Raw genomic sequence first — 24,052 nt, 5'->3', positions numbered from 1 at the left:
CCCTGTGCTGTGTCCCTATAGTAATAATACTCCCTGCATAGCCATCATAGTAATAATGTCTCCCTGCATTGCCCCCATAGTAGTAATGTTCCCCTGTTCTGTGCCCCAACACAAAAAAACATTATACTCCCCTAAAATCCTCTCTTCTGCTCTCTCCTCTCTAGCCTGTCAGTCACTGGAGGGATCCCCCAGCAGGCATGATGACATCATCACTGCACCTGCTGGGAGATCCGTCTGCTGGGAGAGGGGGGGGGGGGCTGCTGTCAGACAGTGCCAGGTGATCCCTAGCTGTCCCTATTGATACTTTTCTGAATTTAGTGACAAGAAAAATTGGAAAAGCTAGATGCTTACTCTGGCCTACTAACAAATTTATCCAGGGAAGATATTAAATCATTGTTAGATCTGGAAAGCAATGAGTTGTTCATTATACTAAATAAAGGACACTGTGCCTGAGGATGCTGAATGACAGTGAATGTTACCAGGTACTTTTGGAGGATCCATCTGTGCCTTTGTTGAGAAATTAAAGAGGTTGCCCAGAAATAGTATAGGGAAAAAGTAGGAGATTGCAGGGATCCAATCTCTGTAACTCCTGCTACTCTCTATATCGGGCCCTTCTTGCTCTGTTATGTAAAGAGCCATGGGTATGGCAGGCAGAGGTCGGCCTCCCGCGATCTCCTATCTTCCCCCTATCCTGTGGATAGGGGAAAAAGTATTTTTTCTAGACAGCCTCTTTAAAGGGAAGTCCGGGCAAAATAATGTAAAGATATGTTATCGCCCAACAAAAGTATGAAAATTACTAATAGACACTTATTATGGAGCAGCAGGAGTCAGCAGTTTACGTGACGTGACATCACCAACTTTACAGAGGCCTGAACACTCCATGCTGTAGTAAGTGCAGTTGGGCAATAACATATCTTTACATTATTTTTCCCGGACTTCCTGGAAGTCCGGGCAAAACTATTTTTTAATATGTTATTACTTATGGAAAGTTAGATAAATTTCTAATGTACATTAATTATGGGAAATGCACATATAGGGCTATTTCCCTTAATTTAGTAGATCAGGGAGACTTCAGATTCTCTGAAATACTGTGACGTCACGAACCGGGGGTGTAATTACAATGGAGTGTCTAGCAGGGGGCGCACTATATATAGAAGTCAATGAGTTCCATTGACTTCTATATATAGTGCGCCCCTGCTGGAACACTCCATTGGAATTACAATGGATGTGTATGTAAATGTAATATACAGTATGTTTTTGAATGAATACATTTATGGAATACTTTGGGGAGCAAGTGTCCTTTCTCCCCAAAGTAATCCATAAATGTATTTAACCAGTACATTTGGAGGGCACCGAGCAGGGCAGCCGAGATGTGCCTATGCATCTACCTCCCCCCTCCCTTCCTGCTCGGTGCTGCTGCTGCCACATATACACAGTACTACTCCTCCCATCCTCTGCTCATAGTATGAGCAGAAGATGGGGGAGTAGTACCTGTGCTATCCCCATAACGCCGCCGCACAACTGCTCCTCACAAGGGCTTCAGCGTGCCCCCTCTGGCGCTCCCCCTCCTAGCTAACGATTTCTAACTATCCAGCCGCTCGCCACCTCTCTCAGGCGCTCATGGTGCTTCCTGTCCCCGGCCGGCATGCAGTGCGGACCGGGAGGCGGTATGTGGGAGCAGAGAGCGGCGGCGGAGAGAGGCGGTAAGCAGCGGGATAGTTAGAAATCGTTAGCTAGGAGGGGAAGAGGTGGAGGGGGCATGCTGAAGCCCTGTGGAGGAGCAGCTGTGCGGCGGCGGTGTTATGGGGATAGCACAGGTACTACTCCTCCATTATCTGCTCTAACTATGAGCAGATAATGGGAGGGGTAGTACTGTGTATATGTGGCAGCAGCCCGCACCGTGCAGGGAGGGAGGGGGGAGGTAGATGCATAGGCACATCTCTGCCTCCCTGCTCGGTGCCCTCCAAATGTACTGGGTTAAATACATTTATGGGTTACTTTGGGGAGCAAGGACCACTTGCTCCCCAAAGTATTCCATAAATGTATTCAATCAAAAACAGAAAAAACTAAAAAATCATGTGCCTAATCGCACTGTGTGTGCACGCTCAGTCGTCATCATACTATCTGAAGAGAGTGGAGTCTCAGAGGAGGAATGGAGCCGGCCAGAGACTTGGCATGAACATCTGAAACTCCTGAATCCTGCGCACTGTGGGTGATTTATTTTGTTATATTTTTGTATAGAAGATTTGTTATAATCGCATAAGCAAAAAGAAAAAAAGAAAAAAAGTAAGTAAGGAAATTTCTGAAGATATGAGTGTCCTGATTACTTATTTTCACTGTTCAATCAAAAAACATACTGTATATTACATTTACATACACATCCATTGTAATTCCAATGGAGTGTCCAGCAGGGGCGCACTATATATAGAAGTCATTGGTACTCATTGACTTCTATATATAGTGCGCCCCCTGCTAACAACTCCATTGTAATTACACACCCGTTCGTGACATCACAGTTTTCAGAGAATCTGAAGTCTCCCTGATAAGTTTGGGGCCGGAGTTGCCTTTAGGAGCATTCTGGAGGGAGTATGGGACAAATTTATCAATAAAGAGAAATATCTGTATATGCTACTGACACATCTATCTTTTATGCCTGGCCAAAAAATCCATAAAGGTCTACGCCCTTTGTGTGCTAAATCAATAGAATTCGGCATTGACTATATACGCAGAGAGTGAGCACAGTACAAAGGCACAGTATAGATTTTTTAAGTAAATTAAATATATTGACCTTAAACCAACAATGTTATTGGCAGGCATCGATGTAGAGTCCCTCTATGGCTCGATCCCACATCAACAGGGTCTACAGGCAGTAGATTAATATCTGAGAGGAAGTCATTAGGTCAAACATAACAAGTCTGATTTAAAATTAATAAAATGTATTCTTATGTCATATTCTTATCATTATGTTTTGTTTGACCAAAAATACTAGCTCCAACACGGCAGTAGGGAGCCCATGTGCCCCTACCTATGCCACCCTTGTTCTGGGTTGGTGGGGAGAGATATCTGCTGGGTGCTTAAAATCTCATTCTAAAACACATTATATTGATGATGTGCTCCTTCTCTGGGCTGGTACAATAAATAATTTTCAGAAGTTTATGGAGACTCTGAATGTCAACTCCATTGGTTTCACATTCACCAATGAGATTCGGGAGACCTCCATGAACTTCTTGGGACAATTTCCAGACAAGGCAATAGATTGATTTTCTCATTATATTGTAAACTAACATGAACAAATAATCCCCTTCACTGGGGAAGTCACCATCCTCTGTCTCTAAAAGGGTTAACTAAGGGGGCAATATCTCAGAGTGAGGTTCAGATCCTACAGACTAGATTCCTTGAGATGGCTAATCCCAAAACATCCTGAGGGATGCATTTCAGTATTTCCAGTCGCAACCAATGGAACAATTACTCACCACGAACCCGGCACCAAGAATGCACGTTTTGAACTGACTAATAGAGACTAATGACAACAAAGTGTTTGAAATTAGGGGGATACTTGATAGATTCTAGCCTTTTTAAAAACTCAATACGAATATTTCGGGGGTGATTCATTATATACCCCAGTATCACCTTTAGAAAGTCTTAAAGTCACATACTCAGCTCTCCCAGCTGCAATGTCACGGCCTAGCTGAGCGAGTGCCCACTCGGGTGTCCCGTCCCTAGTCACTGATTGGCTGAGCGGGCAATTACTCAGCGGGGTACGTGACATTGCGGCTGGATGAGCTGCAGGACAACAGTAGCTGTCAGCTGGTCCCAGGAGCGGTGCTACTTGGCACAAGGATGGGTAAATTTACTTTGTTTATTATTTCCCGCGCACACCCACCTGCTTTCTTGCTTTTATGAGTTTTGCAGGACTTCTCCTTGAAGGGGTACTCTGGCAAAAAAATTTTTTATTTCAAATCAACTGGTGTCAGAAAGTTAGATAGGATTGTAATTTACTTCTATTTAAAAATCTCAACTCTTACAGTACTTATTAGCTTCTGTATGTACTGTGTGTTGTTTCCCTGTCTATGTTCCAATTACTCGCAACCGAGTGGGACTTAAGGGGTTATTTATCAGGGTGGTGTGGTGCTCTCCCCATCATGGAGGCACCCCGTTGGCAACAGGCTAGAGATATCTGGCTATCCCGTGTTTTGAGACTCGTACTGAGGCTCCACGGACTCTTGTTTTGCATATTTAAATTTTTGGGGGCCTCAGTGGAGACTCTTGATTGAGTACTTCATTGGAATTTTTTTTCGCTGTTCTCCTTGAGTTCAGTGATTACTGTGTTTTTTTGGTTCCATTTGTAATTGCCCCAACTAGCCAGAATCCTAACCCCACACTGACGAGGGGCAAATACCCCGAAACAGCTGTCTGTGGGTGGAGGCCTGCCTTTGTAAAGCCCTTGTTATGATCGCAATACTCGCATCTTGAGTTAGACATTGACAAAAGGGGCCACCATGTTGTTTCCCTGTCTATGTTCCAATACTCGCAACCGAGTGGGACTTAAGGGGTTATTTATCAGGGTGGTGTTGTGCTCTCCCCATCATGGAGGCACCCCGTTGGCAACAGGCTAGAGATATCTGGCTATCCCGTGTTTTGAGACTTGTAACTGAGGCTCCACGGACTCTTGTTTTGCACACTTCTGTATGTACTGCAGGAAGTGGTGAATTCATTTCAGTCTAACACAGTGCTCTCTGCTGCTACCCCTGTCCGAGACAGGAACTGTTCAGAGAAAAAGAGGTTCTCTATGGGGATTTGCTTCTGCTCTGGACAGTTCCTGTCTCAGACAGAGATGTCAGAAGAGAGCACTGTGTCAGACTGGAAAGAATCCACCACTTCCTGCAGAACATACAGCAGCCCGCACGGCCCCCTTGCCACTTGTCTCTTTAAGCATCCTCAGAAGCTGCGGCCGCGCAGCTTCTCGGGATGCACAGATCGCTTTGATGTTCCGCCCGCACAGTGAACGGGCAGAACATTAAAGCGAGCAGAATGCAGGAGCAGGACCTGTCAGCGTCCTGCTCCTGCATTCCCTCCCATAAGCTGCCGGCACTTTATACCAGCAGCCTATGGGACGTCGGGACGTGACCTCTCCGGCAGGTGTGATGATGTGACGTCATCATGCCTGCCGGAGGTCCCTTCCCTGCGGCTCGCAAGATGGAGCCAGAAGAGGAGGAGAGCTGCTCCCTGCAGCCACACAGCGTGGATTAGGTGAATAGGATGTTTTTGTTTTTTTTTAGGGGCACCTCTGGGGGCATTATTAGCTCATGGGGGCACCTCTGGGGGCATTATTAGTTTATGGGGGCACCTCTGCGGGCATTATTAGTTCATGGGGGCACCTCTGGGGGCATTATTAGTTCATGGGGGCACCTCTGGGGGCATTATAAGTTCATGGGGGGACCTCTGGGGGCATTAGTAGTTCATGGGGGCACCTCTGGGGGCATTATTAGTTCATGGGGGCACAGCAGGGGATCCTACATACATGGGGCATCCCACATTCCTACTCGCTTTACTGCACATAACACCAAACAGCGCAGTTACTTTGGGAGCCTACAGGAGGGAGAAAAGAAAGGAAGTTGCTAGAAATGTGCGGAGCCTAAATTGTTTGTCTGGCAGGTTCTGAAAAGATGAAACGTATCTGGAAGGAATCATCATGGAGGACTGGACTGGATGGAGAGGGAAAGGGAAAGTGACGCCTCAGATCAAAGAAGACGTCACCTGTGAGTCACTGTATGACAGTTTTCTTATTTTATAGAACATCATTTAGTAGGGGTGCCCCGAGCTAATTTTTTTTCCAAGGGGTGCCCCGAGGTGGAAAAGGTTGGGAAGCACTGCACTAGACTGTCCCGCTGCGCCTGCTGGCACATGCTGTCATCTGATTGGGCCAAGTACCAGCACCCCCTTCTTCAGACATCTGCGTTGGCGGCCCAAGCTGTGTCCTATGGCCGTACCTTTATGGCTTTGAGCTCCAGCTTGTGCTGCAATCCACCTCTCCTCAGCGTTGAGGCCCCTCCCCCAGGTCAGATGACATCACTGTACAGCCGGCAAGTAACATCAGAGAGTACAGCAATGTTGTGATCCGGTGAGGGAGGAGCCTCAACCCTGCGGGAACCACTTACACCACTGAGGAGAAAAGTGGACTGCAGGTGACATCTACATTATCTGTACTCTGATATCACTGTGTTATCTGTGGTGTTACATAGGACTGCAGGTGACTACATTATCTGTACTCAGAAATATCACTGTGTTATCTGTGGTGTTACATAGGACTGCTGAGGACATCTACTACATTATCTGTACTCAGAGGGATATCACTGTGTTATCTGTGCTGTTACATAGGACTGCAGGTGACTACTACATTATCTGTACTCAGAGATATCACTGTGTTATCTGTGCTGTTACATAGGACTGCAGGTGACTACATTATCTGTACTCAGAGATATCACTGTGTTATCTGTGGTGTTACATAGGACTGCTGAGGACATCTACTACATTATCTGTACTCAGAGGGATATCACTGTGTTATCTGTGGTGTTACATAGGACTGCAGGTGACATCAGGTGACTTATCCAGGTTGCAGAAGTTCAAACTTCATCGTGCCCTGCTGACAGTTTATTATGGGAGTTGTAGTTTTGCAGCATGCGGCTCTTCAGGTTGCAGCACTACAACCCCCATCGTTTCCAACTGGCAGTTCATGATGAGAGTTGTAGTTTTTCAGCTGGAGAGTCAAAGATTGGAATACAATGATTAGACAATGACACCGTACAGTCCATTAATTATAGGGGGCAATAGTGCAGTACATGAGGTGGAGGCAGTGACAGTGCATTAGAACATGGTGGCACATTAGAGTAATTAGATATAACGTTAGATATGACTTTGCCTGATCGGGTGAGATGGGGGGGGGGGCCCAAGCTAAAATTTTGCACCAGGGCCCATCAGCCTTTAGCTACGCCCCTGACAGCAGCTGATAAGTACTGGAAGACTGGAGATTTTTAAATAGAAGTAATTAACAAACCAATTCTAACGATTTATTTGTCTAAATGCTGATCGTTACAAAAACCAAATTGTTGCTTCAAAATCATTAAACGATCGATTGGGCGAATTATCGCCCCGTGTAAAGGTAGCATCAAACCAGTTGATTTGAAAGAAAAAAAGTTGCTGGATAACCCCTTTAATGATTTAATAACGTTGTATGTCTCAAAAGTCAAGGAACCTGATTAGATAATAGATCTGTTTGATGTTTAAGATGTGGGAAGTGTAAAGCCTGCAGATTCACCCAAGTAACCAAACACTTTGAATCTGCATAGACAGGCATCCAATACAATATAATTAATTTCATGAGTTGTCTGTGCGTGCCCTCACAATTACATAGGGAAAACCTGCAGGAAATTGTGGAGACAAGTGTTAGAACACATTAGTGACATTAAGCATGGTCGGGAGTCGGGACACGTGCTTACCGCAGCTTATTTTAATAAAGCCATGCATTAAACTAGTCAAACCTACTCCCTGCCAGGGAGATTGGAACAGACGTATTTTATGCAAGAAATCTAACTGGATATACAGGCTCCTATCTAAGACACCACATGGTCTAAATGAGAACCTTTTACGTGCTTTATATAGATGTGAGTTGACCCCCACCCTTGCTATTTTGTGGTTTTAGTTATTGATTTCAGCCTTGAGTCTTATTAGACAAAGCAATTTTTAGTTTTCACTGAGTAACCAGAAACGATTGCAAACAATTATTTTTGGGAATGACCTGCAATCATTCACCATAATACATGGAACAATAGTCGTTAGTTATGATCGCTTATAATAATTTGTATACTCTAGTATATGAACGATTGTAATTGCAAATGAACAATGTGTACATACACCGAAAGATTTGCGATAATTTTATGCTCTGCGCAAAAGATGCGATTAACAACATAAGATCTAATTATTTGTTAGTTGTTTTAACGTTGCCTGCATACATACGGAAAGGTTATGGTGGTGAAAGTGCCAGAGATTTGTAATTTACTTCTTTTAACCCCTTTTTTTACTCCTTGTGTTCAAAAGGCCATAGCGCTTGCATTTTATCACCTACAGACCCACATGAGCCTTTGTTTTTTGCGCGACTAATTGTACTTTGCAATGGCAGACTTAATTTTTCCATATAATATTCTGTGAAACCAGAAAAAAATTATTTGTGCAGTGAAATTGAAGGAAAAAAAAAAAAAGGAATTTGTTTTAATTTTGGGGGGCTTTGTGTTTAAGCCAATCGCCCTATGGTAAAACTGACATGTTATGCATGTTCCTCAAGTCACTACGATTACAATGATATGTAACTTGTATGAATGTTATTTTATCTGACAGCTTTTAAAAAATTAAAACCTTTTAAAAAAAAAACTAAATGTGTTTAAAATTACTCTATTCCCAGCCTTATAACGCTTTTATTCTTTGGTAGCTTACTTGCGTATATGTGACTTTTTGATCACTTTTTATTACAATTTTTCTGGATTTGTTGTAACAAAAAATGCGCAATTTTGCATTTTGGCGGGTTTTTGCGCTTTCGCCGTTTGCTGTGCGAAATCAGGAATGTGATAATTTAATAGTTCGATTACGCACGCGACAGTACCAAATGTTTATTTATTTTTATTTATAAAATGGGAAAAGGGGGGTGATTCAGACTTTTATTAGGGGAGGGTATTTTTTATTAATACACTTTTTTTTTTCTTTTTTCTTTTTTTTTTTTTTACTGTACACTGGGGGACTTTCAGTATTACTGCAGTGATCTCCCATAGACATCACTGCAGTATACTTTATACAGCGATGATCGATCAGATCATTACTGTATTACTCTGTTGTGCAGCAGACCAGAGGAATCGAATGCCGAGTCGGGATCAGCGTCAGAGCGACGCTGAGCCCTGGCTCGGTAAACAAAAGGGATCTCCCCTCCGCAATTGCATCGCGGCGGGGGGATCCCCCACTAGACACCAGGGAATAAGGGCCAGTAATACTTTTAAATGCAGCTGTCAGTTTTGACAGCAGCATTTAAAAGTATAATTAACGGGCGTGGCGATCAGACTGCTCCCATTAATAGCCGCGGTCCCAGGCTACACATGGCACCCGGGATCGCGGCGGTTCAGAACTCCCCCTCCTGCATCAGGACGTACAGTTACGCCCTAGTGCGGGAAGGGGTTAAAAAATCTCAAGTCTTCCAGTACTTATTAGCAGCTGTATGTCATAGACATAGATATGTAGGGCAGCTGATACGTACTGGAAGACTTGAGATTTTTTAATAAAAGTAAATTACAAATCTCTGGCACTTTCTGAAATCAGTTGATTTGAAAGAATTTTTATTTCGATGGAGTTGCCCTTTAAATTTGAACGCTATAACAATTTTTTGCACGATAATCTTTCCATGTAATAGGGCCCATAGAAGTTAGCGGTAATTTGTATGGAAGAGTACCACCTACATTTAGCTTGTATATCTTATCAGACTTATTTTTTTTTTTGTCCATGTGTGCCCCTGTGTAACTAGGTTATTCTTAATGCCACTCTGTACCCACAATCTGACACCCCTTCCTCCCCCAAACCGTTTGTACTGTCGGATAGTTGCTTTGAATCTAAGATCTGTCCTGGGGTCTGTTCGGCAGATGGTGCAGTTATTGTGCTTAAAAAAAAAACAAACTACTTTTAAACTTGCAGCCCTGTGTCAAATTGTCGTGGCCTAGAGTGTCTGTGCCCTAGGCCTGCACCGCCTCTCTGTCCCTCCTCCCTACCCTCCTCACCATTAGGAATGCCCCAGGCTGGATTTCTCCTATTCATCACCTGTCTTAACACTGCACATGGGCCTTAACGATCCAGCACATGTGCAGTGTTCAGACGAGAGATGAATAGGAGAAATTGTTCTAGGGGCATTCCTAATGAGGAGGAGGGACGGAGGGGCGTCGCAATCCTAGGGCATGGGAACTCTAGGCCACGCCTATTTGACATAGGGCTGCAAGTTTAAAAGTTGTTTTTAGGACAATAACTGCATCACCTGCTAAACGGACCCAGGGACAGATCTTGGATTAAAAGCAGCTATCCCACGGTACAAGCGGTTTGGGGGGGGGGGGGGGCAGATTGTGGGCGCAGAGTCGCTTTAAAACTGAGACTTAATAACTCTTAAAGTAGTGATAAATTCCTCCAATAGATTTATTTTTTTTAAACCAATTGATGTTCTAAAGGTTTTGTTTTCTGCAAAACCGATTTAAGGGTGGGTTCACACATAACGGATCCGCAGTGGATTTTACGCTGTGAATTTGCAGCAAAATCCGCTGCGGATCCTTAAAGGGGTTATCCAGTGCTACAAAAACATGGCCACTTTCTGCAGATATAGCACCTCCAGCTTGGGTGGAGTTTTTCAACTTAGTTCCATTGAAATGACTGGAGCTTAATCGCAAACCACACCTGATCTGGAGACAAAAGTGGTGCTGTCTCTGCAGAAAGTGGCCATGTTTTTGAAGCACTGGAAAACCCCTTTGAGGGTATATTCACACGGGCGGGCTCGCAGCAAGATTCTCGCTGCGAGCCCGGCAGGTCCTAGCAGTTCCCATACACTACATACTTGCTGCGGTCTAAACGACCGCAGGTAGTATGTAATTATACCGCCCTTAACCCCTTCTGCTCCCCCGCTGTAAGCATACTTTACATGTCCTTGCTGCACGGGTCCGGCGTCCTGCTCTCCTGTCCGGCCAATCAGTGTGTTGCCCAGCCGCATCCACTGATTGGCCGGGCGGGAGAGCAGGACGCCGGACCCGTGTATGGAATCTCCTTCAAAATCGCAGTTAAGGATCTGCAGCGGATTTTGCAGCAAATTTGCAGCTTGAAATCCACTGCGGATCTGTTATATGTGAACCCACCCTAAAAGCAGGTTTTGATGATTATACAAAACTATGAGACGTGACAAAATGCTCATGTATAACAGAAGAAACCTGCCCTAAATATTCCTTTGCACCGCATTACACCTTTCTTTTCCTTTTGTCTAGGTCAAGTCTGTGAGTCATGATCTGGAGCAGTTGAGTCGTCTCTTGCAGCTGGTCCGGTCTCTGCTGTCAAATCCCTATTTGTATTTGGGTAGTTATGGATGCAGCCTTATGCAAAGTGTATTGTACTGTGTAACAGAGCCACTTGCCGCATCCATAAACCCCCTCAATGATCACTGGACTTTGAGAGACTATGGAGCAGGAATACTGAGCTGCATATGGTGAGAAATAAAAATGTAAAGAAGTATTTCCATGTGGGTAGGCCTTTAAAGCCTGATAGATGCAAGTCCTGCCTCTGGGACCTGCGGTGCGGCTTCATTCCGGTCGTACTGCGCTATTTGGATCTCACTGTAGGATGTGTTTCTTTAATGGTCACTGCGTAAATAGTGCAGTGGTACACATTTATGCATTTGTCTTTAAGGTCATTGTGAACTGAGTTAAGAACAAAGCTGTGAACAACTGTGCCAGATTTAAAAATTGAGTACAAATATAGGAAAATACATTAATTATAAGACCATTTTTATACCGCTCAAGAACCTTTAATAGTATGGTGAACAATGGAGGTAAACTGAAAGGCACCAACACAGAGCGATAATCTGCTGAGGGCGATTCGGCAGATCATAGCTCTCTGTTACAAAATCAAAGATCGGCTGATGACGATGATCATTGGCTGATTATGTCTTTTGGGCCTGACCTAAAATTGCCAGTTGCTGATCGAGCATTGTGTAATGTGTAATAGCGATGCACGGCTAAAGAATGTGTAAAAAGATTAATAAAGTTTATACATACCTAAACCCGCTTTCTGGTGCTTCTGCCCGTTTCCCAGTATCTTCCTGGCTTCTGCTTACTGCTCACAGCCGCCACTGGAACTTCAAAGCCTGTCACTTCAGAGGCTGGCTCTGCAGTTCTCGCAGCAGCTGTGGCACTGGGCAGCGTGATCAGGTATGTATGAATCGTATTATTTTACACTAAAGGCAAGGGCTGCATGGACATCACTAATGATGTCTATGCAGCCCTTGCTGCACGATAGTCAAGCCGTGTAATAGGGTCAGTAAACATGCGCTGATCTAGTAGATCGGCGCTTGTTTACATTAATTATTGGCTGGCTAATACGGCCCTAAATGACTACTTCCATCAACAACAACTGTGTGTATGTAGCTTTTGCTTTGTCTATAAATCCTAGTCGGCTAAAATTTTCTACTCTTCAGGACACATCGGGACTTGGAAGGGTCACTGTATATACAGGTTTTGCAGTCTCTGCAGAAAGTTTTGGGTGACCCAGTCCGCCCGCTCTGTTCCCATTATGGTGCTGTTGTTGGTCTTCATGCCCTAGGCTGGAAGGTAAGTGATTCAGGCGTAGCTTATGATATTTGTATAATATAAAAGTAAGAGAACAAACTAGTCACAGCTTCAACCATATTTTCTGTCATTCAGGCAGTGGAACAAGTGTTGTATCCTTTGCTTCCAACTTACTGGGCTGGACTGCAAACAGTGCTAGATGATCACTCTATGTCCAATGCACAGGTCAAGGCTGATGGTCATAAAGTCTATGGAGCCATCCTGGTAAGTGTACTGTTACTATTGTCTGACTGCTACAATACCGTTCTGCCTTTGGAAAGATGTACGAGCTGTACTACAGTGAAAGGCCTGAGGGGGGCTTTTCTGGACCCCTAGCTGCTTTTTTTTTTTTTTTAGAAAAGTGTTCATATAAGAATGACATAAAGTATAAGGCTATGTTCACATTACGTAAGTACTGTAGTAATCACGGCTGTTGTAACAACATAGTGCTGCCTTCTAAGGAATCCCGGACGGAGTTTATACACATAGTATACACTCCGGCCCGGATCCCTAGTCAGTTTTCTGCGGCCGGTGTTTTAACGTTGTGTGAACATAGCCTTAAACAGCATGGCAACTGTTTGAGATACTACTTTCAGTTACTTTTTACAGGTGTGTGTATATGTAAAATCCTGTCTAATAGTGAACATCAAACTAATACATAACACACGCAGGTCACCATTTAGAGATTCCCATCCACCTGGTAGTCCATGGATAAGTATTTACTACAGACAGGGGTGATTCTAGCCTCTCTGCTGCCCGAGGCGAACTATAGAATGACGCCCCCCCCCCCCTCCGTCAATCCGCCCACATTATAATCCACTGCTGTCCCCAATAAACATAATGTTTGGTCCCTTTCTGCACAGAGGATGTCAGGAGAGGAGGGGGCTGACTTTATAGGAGAGGTCCCAGCAGCACAGAGGATGTCAGGAGAGGAGGGGGCTAATCCTATAGGAGAGGTCCCAGCAGCACAGAGGATGTCAGGAGAGGAGGGGGCTAATCCTATAGGAGAGGTCCCAGCAGCACAGAGGATGTCAGGAGAGGAGGGTGCTAATCCTATAGGAGAAGTCCCAGCAGCACAGAGGATGTCAGGAGAGGAGGGTGCTGATCTTTTAGGAGATGGTCCCCCTCTTCCCCCCTTATAGATGGTCCCCCTCTTCCCCCCCTTATAGATGGTCCCCCCCCCCCTTATAGATGGTCCCCCTCTCCCCCCTCCCTTATAGATGGTCCCCCTCTCCCCCCTCCCTTATAGATGGTCCCCCTCTCCCCCCTCCCTTATAGATGGTCCCCCTCTTTCCCCTCCCTTATAGATGGTCCCCCTCTTCCCTCTCTCCCCCCCCTTATAGATGGTCCCCCTCTCCCCCCCCTTATAGATGGTCCCCCTCTTCCCTCTCCCCCCCCCCTTATAGATGGTCCCCCTCTCCCCCCCCCTTATAGATGGTCCCCCTCTTCCCCCCCCTTATAGATGGTCCCCTCTCCCTTATAGATGGTCCCCCTCCCCCCCTTATACATGGTCCCCCTCTCCCCCCTCCCTTATAGATGCCCCCTTATAGATGGTCCCCCTCTTTCCCCCTCCCTTATAGATGGTCCCCCTCTCCCCCCCCCCCTTATAGACAGTCCCCCTCCCGCCCCTCCCTTATAGATGGTCCCCCTCTTTCCCCCCTCCCTTATAGATGGTCCCCCCCTTATAGATGGTCCCCCTCTTTCCCCCCTCCCTTATAGATGGTCCCCTTCCCCCCCCTATAGATGGTCCCCCTCTTCCCTCTCCCCCTCCCTTATAGATGGTCCCCCTCTTTCCCCCCTCCCTTATAGATGGTCCCCTTCCCCCCCAATAGATGGTCCCCCTCTTCCCTCTCCCCCTCCCTTATAGATGGTCCCCCTCTTTCCCCCCTCCCTTATAGATGGTCCCCTTCCCCCCCCATAGATGGTCCCCCTCTTCCCTCTCCCCCTCCCTTATAGATGGTCCCCCTCTTTCCCCCCTCCCTTATAGATGGTCCCCTTCCCCCCCCATAGATGGTCCCCCTCTTCCCTCTCCCCCTCCCTTATAGATGGTCCCCCTCTTTCCCCCCTCCCTTATAGATGGTCCCCTTCCCCCCCTATAGATGGTCCCCCTCTTCCCTCTCCCCCTCCCTTATAGATGGTCCCCCCTTATAGATCGTCCCCCTCTTCCCTCTCCCCCTCCCTTATAGATGGTCCCCCCTTATAGATCGTCCCCCTCTTCCCCCCCTACCTTATAGATCGTCCCCCTCTTCCCCCCCTACCTTATAGATCGTCCCCCTCTTTCCCCCCTCCCTTATAGATGGTCCCCTTCCCCCCCTACCTTATAGATGGTCCCCCTCAGCAGATAAAACAAAAACAAAAAACAGCACACAACTCACCTGCCATCCGTTCCCCCGTCGAGCCTCTCTGGTCTGGTCCCGGCTGATGTGCGGCTGCCCGGGGTGTCCCGTCCTGTTCCCGGCAGCGCGCGCATCAGAGAGCTCCCCGTGTGCCTGTGGCTGTGACTTCCGGCGCACGGGGATCTCTCTGATGCGCGCGCTGCCGGAGACAGGATGGGACACCTCCGGCAGCCGCACATCAGCCGGGGGACTAAGGCTGCATTCCCACGTTCCGTGATCCTGACGGATCACGGACGTGGAATGCATTTACCGGAGTCCCCCCACGCCCGGACAGCATCTGTAATGAGATGCTGTGAGCGGGGGAGACTGTATTCATAAGCGCCGCGCTGTAGTAACAGCACCGCGCGGCTGATTCATTACAGCGCGGCGCTTATGAATACAGTCTCCCCCGCTCACAGCATCTCATTACAGATGCTGTCCGGGCGCGGGGGGACTCCGGTACATGGTACAATCAGTGGCGGATTATAATGTGGGCGGCCGCCCGAACCGCTCATATTATAATCTGCCACTGAATGCCGCCCCCATGAAGACAGCTGGTGGCGCCGCCTGAGGCAGACGACTCAGGTCGCCTCATGATTGCGGCGCCCCTGACTACAGAGTCTACACCACATTTCTTATGTCTACAGTTGTCATCACATAAAAGTAGTTGAAGCAATAAGTGGAGTTTAATTTTAAATGTCCCAAACTTTTTTGGACATAAAATAAACAGCTTTCTCATAAGGTATGATTCCATATAACCACTTCATCTCACAGACAATTTTAATTTTTCCTCCTCGTGTTTAAAAAACACATAGGGGGACATTTATTAAGTCTGGCGTTTTTTACGCCGGACTTATAAATGTCCCCGCATCTCCGGCGCTACGGAGATTTATGTAGAGGCGGACTGCCTCTACATAAATCCCGTGCGCGTCGGTGCGCACAGCCGAAAACCTACGCCACCTGAAAGGTGGAGTAGGATTTCGGCGTATCTTTGTGCGGAAAAAATGATAAATCGCGCGGACTCTGAGTCCGCGCCCCCCGTAACGCCCCCTCCACACCCCCTCCCCGCCCCCGGCGTACTCGGCGGAAAGTGCCGATATGCGAATATTTTATTCACAAATCGGCCATTTGCGAATAAAAAAATACGCAAATCGGCACTTTCCGCCGAGAATCATCCGTACGCCGGATGATACATGTCGCCCATAGTGCTTTAATTTATTCAGCACATATTTTTTGCAACACCAATTGTGCGTTGTAGTGACATACTTTATGATGGGAAATTAAAAAGAAAAGCTATTTTTTTTTATTTTCTGGGCGTTTTACGTTTATGCCATGTGCTGTGTGTTATCTATGTTCCTCAAAGCAGTTGGATTACAATGATATTTTGTTTTGATTTATTGCCTTTAAAAAATTAAAACCTTTTTTTTAAAAAAAACTAAATGTGTTTAAAGTTGCTCTATAATAATAATTGCTCTTATTAGGGCTGGGCGGTATACCGCAAAAATACCGATACCGTCACTGGCGTCGGTTAACCGACTTCAACTTGGCCAGGACGGTATTTGCGGTATTTTTGTATTTCTGTGTCCCTGCGCCCGTCCTGTCAGTGCCCCCCGCACACACACGAGCGGCCCGGCACTAGCGCTGGTATCAGCGGGAGGTGGTGGAGGAGCAGCAGCAGGGTCCAGGTGAGAATGCTCCCCCCTCCCCTCCCCTCCCCCCTCCCCCCTCCCCTCCCCAAGCGACCGCCCGTCCGGTCCGCGCACCTGTCCGCCCTACCCACCCGTCCGGTCCGAGGCTCCGTCCCACCGCACCTGTCCTGCCAAAGCGCCCACCACCCGTCCGGTCCGGCGTCCCTGCACACTGAGGTGACTACAGGAAAGCCGCCGCCAAGTGCTGCTGTGACATGGCCGCGCCGGCCGGGCGTGGGGGCGATCGGATCGGACTGGTCCGGGACACACACACACCCGGCCGGCGAGCGCTGCACATGTTGTCCTGTGTGTGCAGGGACGCGGCCATGTCACAGCAGCACTTGGCAGCGGCTTTCCTGTAGTACAGTACAGGACTGTAACATAGGAGGAATAATGGGCTGCAGCAGGCAGGATAAGTTATAGGAGACATTGCTGTGTGTGGCATCCTGCCTGCTGCAGCCCATTATTCCTCCTATGTTACAGCCCTGTACTGAGGGGACTACAGGTCCCAGCATACACCTCCCTGTGCTCCCTGTACAGTAATACACCCCTATATAGTCATACACCCCAATCCGTCCCCCCCTATATAGTCATACACCCCAATCCGTCCCCCCCTATATAGTCATACACCCCAATCCGTCCCCCCCTATATAGTCATACACCCCAATCCGTCCCCCCCTGTATAGTCATACACCCCTATCCGTCCCCCCCTGTATAGTCATACACCCCTATCCCTATGTGCCCCCCCTGTATAGTCATACACCCCTATCCCCCCCCCCTGTATAGTCATACACCCCTATCCCTATCCCCCCCCCTGTATAGTCATACATCTCTATCCATATGCACTCCCATGTATAGACCCGTACCCCCATCCCTATGTACCTCCTGTATAGTCATACACCCCTATCCCTATGCCCCCCCTGTATAGTCATACACCCCTATCCCTATGTGCCCCCCCTGTATAGTCATACACCCTTATCCCTATGCCCCCCCTGTATAGTCATACATCCCCTATCCCCCCCTGTATAGTCATACATCTCTATCCATATGCACTCCCATGTATAGACCCGTACCCCCATCCCTATGTACCTCCTGTATAGTAATACACCCCTAGCCACCCCCCCCTCCCACCCCCGTATAGTCATACACAACAATCCCTATGTGACCCCCTGTGTATACACATCCTGTAGAGGCTGTATACCTGTATATACATGTCCAGGTCCCCTAATAATGACTAATAATAATGATAATAGACTAACCACGGGTTGCTGCTCAGTGAGTTCTTTTTTACTTTTTTTAATCAAAATGTCGTCAGTTTGGCACGGCAAGTGGGTGTGGTTTGCAAAAAGGGGCGTGTCATAATTATCGTTGAATTATCGTTACCGCGGCTACATGTGCGATAAACCGCGATATTGATTTAGGTCAATATCGCCCAGCCCTAGCTCTTATAATGCTTTTATTTTTTGGTCTAAAGGGCTGACTGTCATTTTTTGCGCCATGATCTGTACTTTTTATCGGTACCACACTTGCTTATATGTGACATTTTGATCACTTTTTATTCAAGTTTCTCTAGGATGTGATAAAAAATCAGCAATTTTGCGGGTCTTTGTGCTTACACCAAGTACTGTGCGTGATCAGGAATGTAATAATTTAATAGTTCAGGTGAACGCAGCCTCTAACAATCGCTGAATACAGTCGGCCCAACGCGGGCTGCTTGTATAACGGATCGGCTCCCTGTGATCTCGGGGGGAGGGGGCTGGGGGCGATCCAGCCACTAGACCACCAGTGCCACCTATGAAATGCCATTTAACGGCATTTAAATTATTAAATTGCTAGCACAGAGGATGGCCTGGTATCGGATCGCCCTGAAGGAGTTAATAGTTGCTTCCACGTAGCAAGGGTAGGTTGACGGGTCAATCCGTATCATCGCGGTGGCTTTCTTGGCCATAAACAAAGGAGGAGGTGAGGTGAGGCAGGAGAATACAAAACTGTTTAGCCCACTCCTCTTCATCTAAATGACGGGTCTAACAGAATGCAGTTTGATAATGCTGTCAATAGTTGAACAACTTTTTTTATCACTCATCACCCTCTGCATCTGTTCAGGTCTATTGTTTGCACTATGACTCTAAAGTATACTTGCATCTATGTCACAAAGCTTTTTGGTTTCTTTGGCTTTACATGTTTGCATGTGGACAGAATTAGGTGGGATGTATGAACTCTGCACATCTTGAACTTAAAGGAAACCTTTCACCCCAGCACCTGGGGTAGAGCCCTGGATACTTACCCCATCCTGCAAGTCCCGCTTCAGAATCCGGTCCCGTCACAGAGAAATCGCCGCCCAGCGGTCTGCACATGTGTTATGTAGGTGACAAGAGATGAGTCCAACGTCCATAGGAAATCACTGCAGTAGTGATTTCCTATGGATGTCGGACTCCTCTCTGGTCATTTACATATTGCGTACGCAGATCGTTGGGCGGTGGGACCAGCTTCTGGAGCGGCACTTCTGCCCTGAGTGCCGGGGTGAAAGGTTTCTTTTAACTTTAAGGAGGTAATGTGTCCATCCAGGTGCGGATTGGATCTCCTTTTAGCCACAAACAAGAATTTGTAGGCATATTTTACAAAATGTTACACTTTAGGGCTAGGTTCCCACTATGTTAAAATGATGGCCCTCTTTCATAACAACATCCATTATTTTTTTTAATAACGGATGTTATTTGCATAATGACGGCTGTTTTGAAAGACGGACATTATTTTTAATGCAAACCTAGCTCTTTTAAACACAGAAAAAAAAGACAAATTTGGTCAGCTCTCCTAGAACACCATTCACACTAGGCAAGAGCAGGTTGCTATGGCTTAAATTGCAAACACACAAAAACACAGAAAAATGCAACAGCTCACCCCAATAGCAAGATACAGACCCTCTACAGACATGAAAATAGTTAAAAACAACTGCTTTAAAAAATACCTACAAAAATAATGAGGCTCTTGGTTACCATTTGCAAACAGTGTAAACCACGATAAAGTGGCCTCATGACGGGGCAGACCTTACACTTTACTATGGTCTCTCCATGGCATGTAATACGCCTATGCTCTGGGCATGCAAGATCCATCTTATACCGGCAAAATTACATCAACTGAGTGGGACGGGTGGAGTGCACGACCCCTATTTGGAACACAGAAAAAAAAAAGACAAATTTAGTCAGCTCTCCTAGAACACCATTCACTAGGCAGGTTGCTATGGCTAAAATTGCAAACACTCAAAAACACAGAAAAATACAACAGCTCACCACAATGGCAAGATACAGACCCACTACAGACATGAAAATAGTTAAAAGCAGCCCCCCACCCAAACTACTGTTCCACACTATAGAGGAACTGGTCATCTCTGACCATGTTCCCCTGCTAAGTACTTTTGTAACAGATATGCCTCGTGGTAGTGATTTTCTCTGGAGGTTCCCGATTAGGTTGGCTAAGGACGTTGAATTTAAAGTTTTACTCAAAGGCTGGTGGATGGAGTACACTACCCATAATGTGTCCCACGCTGACCAACCCCAGTTATTCTGGGATGCATCAAAATCTGTTTTGCGGGGCCGTATTATGGCATATAAATACTCGCTCCAGAAAAAGCTTGCGGTTAACATCAGCAAATATAGCACAGCACTTAGGGAGGCATACACTCACTTTCAGACAGCCCCATCCGAACGAACAAGGAAAAATTGGCAACAGACACGTACTGACTATGAACAATGGATGGAGAGGAAGGAGGCACTGAACAGATCATACTTTGATGCTCTTCTTTTTAGATACTGCAATAAGGCAGGCCGTATCTTGGCCAGATTTGCTAAGGGCCCCCTTCCTCTACAACGTATTACAGCACTACAAGACACAAGGGGAACAATACATAGCCATCCCAAAGAAGTAGTATCTATCCTCCAAGGTTTTTATCAAAATCTCTATACCGATCCCAACTCTCCCCCTGATGGGAACAAGGCCTCCTGGTTGAACTGCAATCTGCCCTCCCTGTCAGAGGAACAAGTTTCCTTTCTTAACTCCCCGCTGTCACTAGAAGAATTATCAAGGGTCATTAAACACCTAAAATCTCACAAGGCACCAGGTCCTGATGGATTTTTATAAAATCCTCAACCAGGAAATTTCCCCTACCTTGCTGGCACTCTACAAAACCTATCTAGAAGGCACCCCGATACCTGGCTCATCTAATACAGCACACATTAAGGTGCTTTTAAAACCAGGCAAGGACCCCAAACTGCCGGGATCTTATCGCCCTGTATCTTTATTGAACTTAGATTTAAAAATAATCTCTAAGGTTATGGCAGATCGGTTATCTCTGGTTATGCCGGAACTTATATCAACAGCCCAAGTAGGCTTCATTAAGGGCAGGGCAGCAGTCATGAATTTAAAAAAAGTGAATCCATGTGGGAGATTTATCAAACATGGTGTAAGGTGAAACTGGCTCAGTTGCCCCTAGCAACCAATCAGATTCCTCCTTTCATTCCTCACAGACTCTTGAGAAAATAAAAGGTGGGATCTGATTGGTTGCTAGGGGCAACTGAGCCAGTTTCACTTTACACCATGTTTGATATATCTCCCCCAGTATCTCTGGCTTCCTTTCTCCATCCTTTCCCCTTTTCCGGGGAACACGCCAGGGGTGCCCGCTGTCCCCATTACTTTTCAACTTGGCTATAGAGCCCCTCTCTAGAAGACTGCAAATGGCTTCAGACATAGCGGGAGTGAGGATAGGTGCAGGTGAGGTACGTGTGGCTCTATTTGCTGACGATCTTCTCGTTTTCCTGGACGACTACATGAGGGACACGGACAAGGTGCTCAGATATTTAGAACAATTTGGTAGTCATTCTGGCTTTAAAGTCAATGTTGACAAAAGCGAAATATTGTCCCTGTCCTCCAGGTTGTTGGCCGGGTCGGCACCTACCAGAAACCTGTCAGTTAAAGGAGAAGTCCGGCCAAAATTAATTTTTGATATGTTGTTACTTATGAAAAGTTATACAAATTTCTAATGTACATTAATTATGGGAAATGCACATATACTGCTATTTCCCTTGATTTAGTAGATCAGGAAGTGTTAGAAATATCTCTGAAGAAGTGACGTCACGACCCAGGGTGTAATTCCTATGGAGTGTCCAGCAGGGGGCGCTCTCTATATAGAAGTCTATGGGACTTTATTGTTTCTATGGGTTTCTATGTAATGTAATGTAATGTAGTGTACAGTGCTTTATTGAATGAATACATCTATGGAATACTTTGGGGAGCAAGTATTGCATAAATGTATTCATTCAATACATTCAATACACAGTAAGCCTGCCGATCCGCCGAATTTCCGCCGCATTCCCGCCGATCCGCCACACGCTGATCCGCCGCATTCCCGCCGATCCGGACCATATACATTGAACTACAGCTCCCATCATCTGCTTCTAGTATGAACAGGTGATGGGAGCTGTAGCTGGGTAATGGATATGACATGCCGCCGGGCGCAGGGGGGAGCCGCTCAGTACACAGCAGCTCTCCCCCCTCCTCCTCCTCCTTCCGTGATAACTTCCGCCTATACCAATGCTGACTCCCTGCCTGGCCGCCGCTCTCCGCTCACATATACCGACTCCCGGCATCAGCGCGGACACCAGGATGCATCGGGAGCCGGTATGTATGGGGGGGAGAGCGGAGAGCGGCGGCCAGGCAGGGAGTCAGCATTGGTATAGGCGGAAGTTATCACGGAAGGAGGAGGAGGGGGGAGCGCTCCTGTGTACTGAGCGGCTCCCCCCTGCGCCCGGCGGCATGTCATATCCATTACCCAACTACAGCTCCCATCACCTGTTCATACTAGAAGCAGATGATGGGAGCTGTAGTTCAATGTATATGGTCCGGATCGGCGGGAATGCGGCGGATCAGCGTGTGGCGGATCGGCGGGAATGCGGCGGAAATTCGGCGGATCGGCAGGCTTACTGTGTATTGAATGTATTGAATGAATACATTTATGCAATACTTTGGGGAGCAAGGACACTTGCTCCCCAAAGTATTCCATAGATGTATTCATTCAATAAAGCACTGTACACTACATTACATTACATTACATAGAAACCCATAGAAACAATAAAGTCCCATAGACTTCTATATAGAGAGCGCCCCCTGCTGGACACTCCATAGGAATTACACCCTGGGTCGTGACGTCACTTCTTCAGAGATATTTCTAACACTTCCTGATCTACTAAATTAAGGGAAATAGCTCTATATGTGCATTTCCCATAATTAATGTACATTAGAAATTTGTATAACTTTTCATAAGTAACAACATATCAAAAATTAATTTTGGCCGGACTTCTCCTTTAAGTGAGCATCTTCCTCAATTACTTATTTAGGAATTAAGGTAGGTAGGGAAGCGGGCTCCCTCTACACTATGAACTTTCCCTCAATAATTAGGAAAATCCACGAAGATCTTCAGAAATGGTCAAAACTACCACTCTCGTTATTGGCATGTGTTTCTTTGTTGAAAATGATGGGCTTTGCTAAACTCTTGTACCCGTTGCAGACAGTCCCGCTACTTCTTAAACATACCGATGTTACATTACTGTCCAAGGCGTTCAGCTCTTTCATATGGGCCTCGAAAAAAACACGAATATCACAGAAAAAACTAACTCTTCCCAAAGAAAAGGGAGGCCTTAAAGTGTCACTGTCGTGAATTTTTTTTTTGCAGAAATCAATAGTCCAGGCGATTTTAAGAAACTTTGTAATTGGGTTTATTATCCGAAAAATGCATTTTTATCATGAAAAAGCAGTTTGAAGCTCTCCCCCCTGTCTTCATTGTTCTCCTATGGAGAGAGCTAAAGAAAAGACCAAAACAGGACAACAAAGAGTTAATCTACAAATCCCTCACGGGATATCTCCTGTGACAGTCACCAGTGACCTGTCTGAGCTCAGATTACAGCTGTCACCCAGCTCCGTGCCTGTAATCCTCTGTTATCTGCTTTCTGCTGCCGGCTAACTCCCTCCTTCCTCCTCCCCCCTCCCCTCTCCCTAGAGCAGACAGGGTACGTCTCCTGCAACAAGTCACAATTTTCAGATTTTTCAGAGTGGATGAAAAAGAGGAAGGAGGGGGGGGACCTGGGAAAAGGCTTTTTACATGCAGATAATGGCAGATTTGGCTAATAAACCCAATTACAAAGTTTCTTAAAATCGCCTGGACTATTGATTTCTGCAAAAAAAAAAAAAATACGACAGTGACTCTTTAACTTCCCTGATGTACGTCTTTACAATTTGGCCTGCATGCTACGGCATGGGATAGATTGGGTGAAATGTACAAGCTCTTACTCTAATTATGATCTAGAATCCCAATTGGTAGCTCCTTGGTCATTGAACAGTTTACTCCATACAAAATATGGGGCCTTACCTGCTATGGTTAAACAAAGCCTTCTCTTGAGGGATACGGTTAAGGCCTGGCAACATAGTCGGAAACTTCTGGGTCTCCCATTTCTGGTTAGTGCGCATATGGAACTTTGGAGACACCCAGAATTCTCTCAAGGCCAGCAAAACCCTATGTTCCGAGGGTGGAGAACAAAGGGGGTAAAAGAGGCTTCAGATC

The 24,052-nt window shown here is 46.3% G+C and overlaps 1 protein-coding gene across 1 annotated transcript in view; it reads left to right on the top strand.

The window, feature by feature from the left end:
• TAF6L (TATA-box binding protein associated factor 6 like) overlaps positions 1-24,052 on the top strand; it is a 64,141-nt gene that overhangs the window by 32,620 nt on the left and 7,469 nt on the right. The window contains exons 8-10 of the mRNA XM_069965419.1: positions 11,049-11,266; positions 12,254-12,386; positions 12,480-12,608. Coding sequence (XP_069821520.1) covers positions 11,049-11,266; positions 12,254-12,386; positions 12,480-12,608 — 480 coding nt within the window. The remainder of the gene's footprint in view (positions 1-11,048; positions 11,267-12,253; positions 12,387-12,479; positions 12,609-24,052) is intronic.

Source organism: Dendropsophus ebraccatus, chromosome 4, assembly GCF_027789765.1.
Source record: "Dendropsophus ebraccatus isolate aDenEbr1 chromosome 4, aDenEbr1.pat, whole genome shotgun sequence".
Classification (NCBI taxonomy): Eukaryota; Metazoa; Chordata; class Amphibia; order Anura; family Hylidae; genus Dendropsophus; species Dendropsophus ebraccatus.
The sequence above is the reverse complement of the archived record's forward strand: the minus strand, read 5'-3'. Positions and strand labels throughout refer to the sequence as shown.